Source organism: Lactuca saligna, chromosome 1 (genome assembly GCF_052625555.1).
Source record: "Lactuca saligna cultivar CGN05327 chromosome 1, ASM5262555v1, whole genome shotgun sequence".
Classification (NCBI taxonomy): Eukaryota; Viridiplantae; Streptophyta; class Magnoliopsida; order Asterales; family Asteraceae; genus Lactuca; species Lactuca saligna.
This window is the reverse complement of record NC_136417.1, coordinates 193,212,419-193,218,239: the sequence shown is the minus strand read 5'-3', so window position 1 is coordinate 193,218,239 and position 5,821 is coordinate 193,212,419. Positions and strand designations below refer to the sequence as shown.

At 33.7% G+C, this 5,821-nt stretch overlaps 1 protein-coding gene across 1 annotated transcript; it reads right to left on the bottom strand.

Annotated features, from left to right (window-relative positions):
- Nucleotides 1–651: 651 nt before the first annotated feature.
- On the bottom strand, nucleotides 652–1,965 carry LOC145001838 (rhomboid-like protein 14, mitochondrial). Its single transcript, XM_078961179.1, has 2 exons — nucleotides 1,610–1,965; nucleotides 652–1,518 (listed from the first exon to the last, which is right to left on the bottom strand). Exons 1-2 carry the CDS (start codon nucleotides 1,826–1,828, stop codon nucleotides 775–777), a joined length of 963 nt encoding a protein of 320 aa, XP_078817305.1. The 5' UTR covers nucleotides 1,829–1,965; the 3' UTR covers nucleotides 652–774.
- Between the last annotated feature and the right edge of the window lie 3,856 nt (nucleotides 1,966–5,821).

The following is a 5,821-nucleotide window of genomic DNA, read 5'->3' as shown; positions in this document are numbered from 1 at the left end:
TTGAAGTAAGTTTTCATCTTCAGACATCATATTCATGGTTAGCGCATTTATACTAGTTAGCAGTACGTACTTTCATCGAATACGACTTTCCATAGAATTCTATATGTATCTATGAGATCGAGTATGGAATTTTATTTACTCACTTTAAATTTAGTATGTGTTGCCCTTATTTTCCTACTAGAATTGAAAATCCTATATTTTACATATCCATACAACCGAATCATTGAGTTTCCCCAAATAATGTAAAAAGAGGTGCATCAAATCGTTAGTTTTTGACTCGGACACAATAAACAAAACAATCAAACAAAAGGTACCGATATGTTTAAAACAAAACAGTGAAACAAAAACTTCCCAAAGCAAAATGTTGCTATGATTATAGTAGCGGCACAATAGTTGTGGTTTGTTTGTTACAATTTAATGAAATTACAAAAAATGGTGATGAACAACTTGATAGAAACAACAATGTAACAGAACGACGATGTTATAGTATTTTGAACTTCTAACTGAGGTCCAACAATGGAAATGCTATAACAACACTTTCTAGTTTCTATAATCTGTACTAGTAAAAATGCCATCACCATCAAAATTTACTGAAGCATTTTAAGTTGATAACTATATAATTACAAACACAACATATTTATGAAAGTGGATATAAACTTCAATTTTCCTTAATTTGTAATTTTGTATTGCTTGAATGATTCACTATACCTTGGCTTAATTTATATGATAAATATCGTTACACTTACAATTGCTAAACGTTATATATCTATCTATCTATCTATATCTACCAAACCTCTGAATCCTTCGGTGTCGTAGTTCATCTAAAAAAATCATCTCTGAATTTGACAACTGCGCAGAAGATAATCCATCAACACCACGCCATGTCCCACACACTTCGCACACACTTAACCAACCGGAGTTGTCATATGTACAAGCCCGGCACCTCCATATACCACCTGCAACTGCACTTGTTCGCCTTTGTCGTGGAGGGGACTGCTGCCATATTCGCATATGTAGAGATCTTACTAAAGAAGTTAACCCTTTCACCATTGTTGTCAAAGGAGAAGGGGATTTTTTTAAACGTAGATAAACGATGCCTGCGAGTATCCCACCAAGATGGCCTAGAAAGGATACATTAGGAACAAGCAATTGGATGAGAATCAATTCAGCCCAAGCAGCATGCTTTGCGGGGACCACAAATCCATGGAGATTAGTGTAGCCATCTGAATGTGAATTAAGTACGACTTTCATTGCAAACAGGACACCCGAGAATCCAACAGAGTATTCATGGTAATAAGCTGTTTGATAATCGAAAAGAAGAAGAAGAGATTTAGCTAATAAGAGCGTGATGCCTTGTGACAATCCAAGTAGGGTGGCAATCATAGATGTGAATTCAGCACTTCCTAGCCAAGTTTCTAACTGGATGCCCTTCCATAGAAGCGAAATCATGTTGTAGGCAAGATGAGTTTCACCGAGATGGTAGAAAGCAGACAAGAATAAGCGCTTTAGGTCCTTATCCTGCACAAAACAACACAGCATATTGACTGAGAGAAACAGAGGAGCTTGTGATTTTGATTTGCTAGGGCAGAAATGAAACCCTAAAATGTACCTTAACGATGAGATGAGCATTGAAGAAGACGTCTTCAGTTTTGGGAAGGATTTGATGAAGGAAAGCAGGTCGAAGGTAAATGAGGGTGTTGGCAGCAAGAATCGCCGCCGTGACCGGGGGTTTACGTTCAAGCCTCCGGTACTCGTTCACGGCCTGCAATAGCATCAAGGGTATCATCCCGTTGGACACGTTCCTATTGTTTCTTCTCAGCAACGGCATCTTCTTTCTTTTCTGCACCAAATAATGATCGTATCAAGCACCCAACACAGATTGAAGACGGGGAATCAAGTAATTGAAGAATAATAGCTTGTTCTAGTTCCTTCTGGAGAAACTTCTAATACCATATCATTTTTATAATAATAGAAATTTTGCCAAAATATTTATAAAATTAAAGAAAGGATAATTTCATATTTATTTTATTGTCCGTCCGGGCAATCTAGGAGGGTGTTTGGCTTAGTTTTTGAGATAGGGCTCGACCTGCGACACGACACGAAATAAATGAGTTTGGGTTGAGTTTTTCAACCCGCCAACCCGCTAACATGTCAACCCGCCAACCCATTTATTGAACAGGTCATATATGGGTTTCTCAAAAAATAAATGGGTTGATCCACCAACCTGTTTATATTCTTAATAAAAAAAATTATTATATTTTTAAATGTATTTATGTGTCAAGTATTAATATTAATAAGTATTATATAATATATACCACTTATTTATAGACCATTTGATTGTTTTGACATTATTACTCGTGGTGGATGGTCTAAGGTTATAAGTTGTAACCTATAAGGCTAAGTCTGTAATATTTTTCTATGAATATTTTTAATTTTCATTTGGATGTTTAATACTTAAATATTAAAAATTAAGACCCACGAACCAAAATCTGACCTACGAACCCGCCAACTTGTGAACTCGTATAAATAAATGGGTTGGTGGGTCATATATAAGTTTATGTTCCAAACCCGCCAAACCGTGACCTGCTAACCCGTGACTTGTATATTTAAATGGGTCGTGTTTGGGTTGGCATATTTTGATCCGCCAACCCACGACACCCCAACCCGCACACAACACGATTGTCAGGCCTATTTTGAGATGTCAAAAGATCTTTTAGAAAAAGATATAAAGCAAAACATGTTTGGCAAAGAACTTTTAAAACCCATTTTTGGATTTTTGATAAAGGAAAATCAACTTTTTGAAAAAGTCAGGAAAACCTAACTTTTTGCAATTTTTCCAAAAAGGACGTTTGCTCCTAAAAAGCTAAGACAAACACCCCTTAGGTGATGATCCGAGCCCAATGATGTTTTTATTAATTAGGTTATAATCAGAATGACCAAAATGAGAAATATTATATTAACAAAAGACCATAATTTGATACAAATCCAAGATTAACCAAATTTTATTAAATACAACTAGATGGGGAACCTTCGCATTGCGGGGGTCGGATGCAACAATTTTTTCCGTTGTTTGTTCTTTGAAAATGTTTATAGTTTGAGTTGCTCATTCATTTCCTCTTTAACTGATCTATAAATAAATAAATAATAAGAAAACATCAATGAATCTGTAAGCAAAACTAATAAAGTAATAATTAAACGAAAACATAGAAACCTATAATGCCACAAATAACCAACGGAAGTAGATGGACCAAAAATGACAAAAAAGAAGCAACTTTAAAATCACCAAAATATAGTTGAGAGACCATTCCTGCCAAAAAAATATTATTATGACTAAATACTAATAATATGTAATAAAATACGAGGGTTATGAAAAAATCAAACCAAAGTGAAAAGGTTTGTGAACAAAAGCATAAAAATGAAGGGTGAATGTTGTAACATTAATTGAAAAAAAAATTCAAAAAACAAATGTTAAAAATTTTCATAACTTTAATATATATATATATATATATATATATATATATATATATATATATATATATATATATATATATATATATATATATATATATATATATATATAATTTGCGAAACTACTTTTATAAAAAAACTATGTTGCAAAATTAGATTATCATTTGTTTTTTTTTTTTAACGATTACATCATTTTTCAATAAAATAAATAAATAAATAAAACATTCAAAAAGACTTTTATAGTAAAGATCATTTATAAAACATCTTTACAAAATAAAAAAGCATTATTCTTTATTTTTCCATTAGAGCAGTGTAATTCAAACTTTTTTACCTATTATAACTTCATTTAAATTCAAAGCATTTTTTATTGTAATAATTGAAATAAGAGAGGCATGGGGAGAGCACTGTAATAAAATTAGAAAAATTACATTAAGAAAACATCAAGTATTTCTTTAACATGGGAAAATAGAAGTTATAAAAATAAAAGAATAATAAAAAGAACTGTAAAAAAAACAATGAAAAAAATGTTATAAAAGTAAAAGACAATAAAAGGATCTATTAAGTATTGAAAAGTTACAAGACTGCATGACTATGATTTTGTTGTTGAATTCATATAAAAATAAAATGCAATTATTAGTTGTCTTCTTTTGTACTACGGAAGAAAATGAAAGGAATAAGCAAATACTAAAGCTTCAACGTGAAGGGTATCTATGTTAGTATCATGTATGATCTTAGTAAGGGAAAATGACTTGTAAGGGTAACAAAGTATTAAATTTGTACAAAAAATACAATTAAACTTTTTTTGTATACATATCACCAATCAACTATAGCTTTTGTACACATATGATCATTAAATTTCACATTTGTTCAAAAAATACCATTATATTACCGATAATAATAGGTCATTAGCCACGTAGCATGACATGTGGCTGCTGATGTGGATTTTACTGTTTATTATGTACACATTATACCATTAAACTATTTTTTGTACACATTATACCATTAAACATTTTTTTTGTGTACATTTTACCATTAAACTTTTGTACACATTTTACCATTAATCTTATATATGTGCTTATTCATCTTTGGAATTGGGATTTTTATGTCTTTCTAAGCCATTTTCGGATTATAAGGGGTTGAGTGGGGATTGACCTCAGATCTGGGCCTTAAGAGGGGTCTCATGGCATAAAGGTGCCAACTTTAGGGCCATGAGAGCCCCATGTACATTGTAGAGCACTTTCTATGGACTTTTGAGCTAAAAACCCCATGCATGTGCATCAAGTGTAAAGATCCCATTTCTGGTATGTTATTTAATATTTATTTTTCTAAGTATTCAAGAGGGACTCGACGAGTCTGTTGCCCGACTCGTCGAGTAGAGACGGGATTTCCAGCATGTGAAAGTGGGTGACTCGACGAGTCCATATCCTGGACTCGAAGAGTCCGCCAGTCTGGAAGAAACCCTACATCCACGGGTTTTGCACCCTATATAATCCCCCTTATGCACCCAATCTGGCCTCCCTCACCCTCAGAACGTTTCATAGAAATACCTTAACCTATCTTGAGTGTTTTTGGGCATTTTTGTGTAAAGAGTGAAGATTAGAAGAGAGGAGGAAGGCTAGATCCAAAGGAGAAGAAGGGGCACAAGATCTTGCATCCATTTCAGAGTCATTTGATCCGGGGAGATACCGGAGCAGCAACAGGCAGCTTCCAGAGTAGTTCATTTACCAGCCAGTTTACGAGGTGAGTTTCCTTCCAGTAGGAACGGGTCTAAGGCCACAATGCTAGCCCGTTTAGCTAGTATGTAACACCGTAAATTTCAAACAAAATTTTCAAATTTTTATAAAACATAATTCATTTAATATTCAAAAAACAACTATATTTAATCAATCAATTCAAGTAATACAAAATCTCAAGATCTCATAATCATAAATCCCACGCGTGTGTACTGATCAAGCCGGCGCCTTCCCGCGGTCGTCACTAGTACCTGAAATGAATAATATCAAACACTGTAGGCACAAAGCTTAGTGAGTTCCCCAAAATACCACATATAACACATATTAGCCACTCGAGGCTATAACACTATGGGTCCGTGCACCCGAACTCTGTGAACCTCAAGTTCTAACTCTGTAAACATGCACAGCATAAATCACATAGAAATAATGCAGTACAACACATAACATATATAGCATACAAATACTCTATCACATAACTATGGTTACCTACTCAAGGTAAAGTATAGTGAAAAGACTCACCTCGCATGTCTTGTTAATTCGTAAATCCTGAAATCACTAGTGCTCGATCTCCCGAGCTATAATCCTCATATAGCACAATACATCTCTAATTAACACTTTCC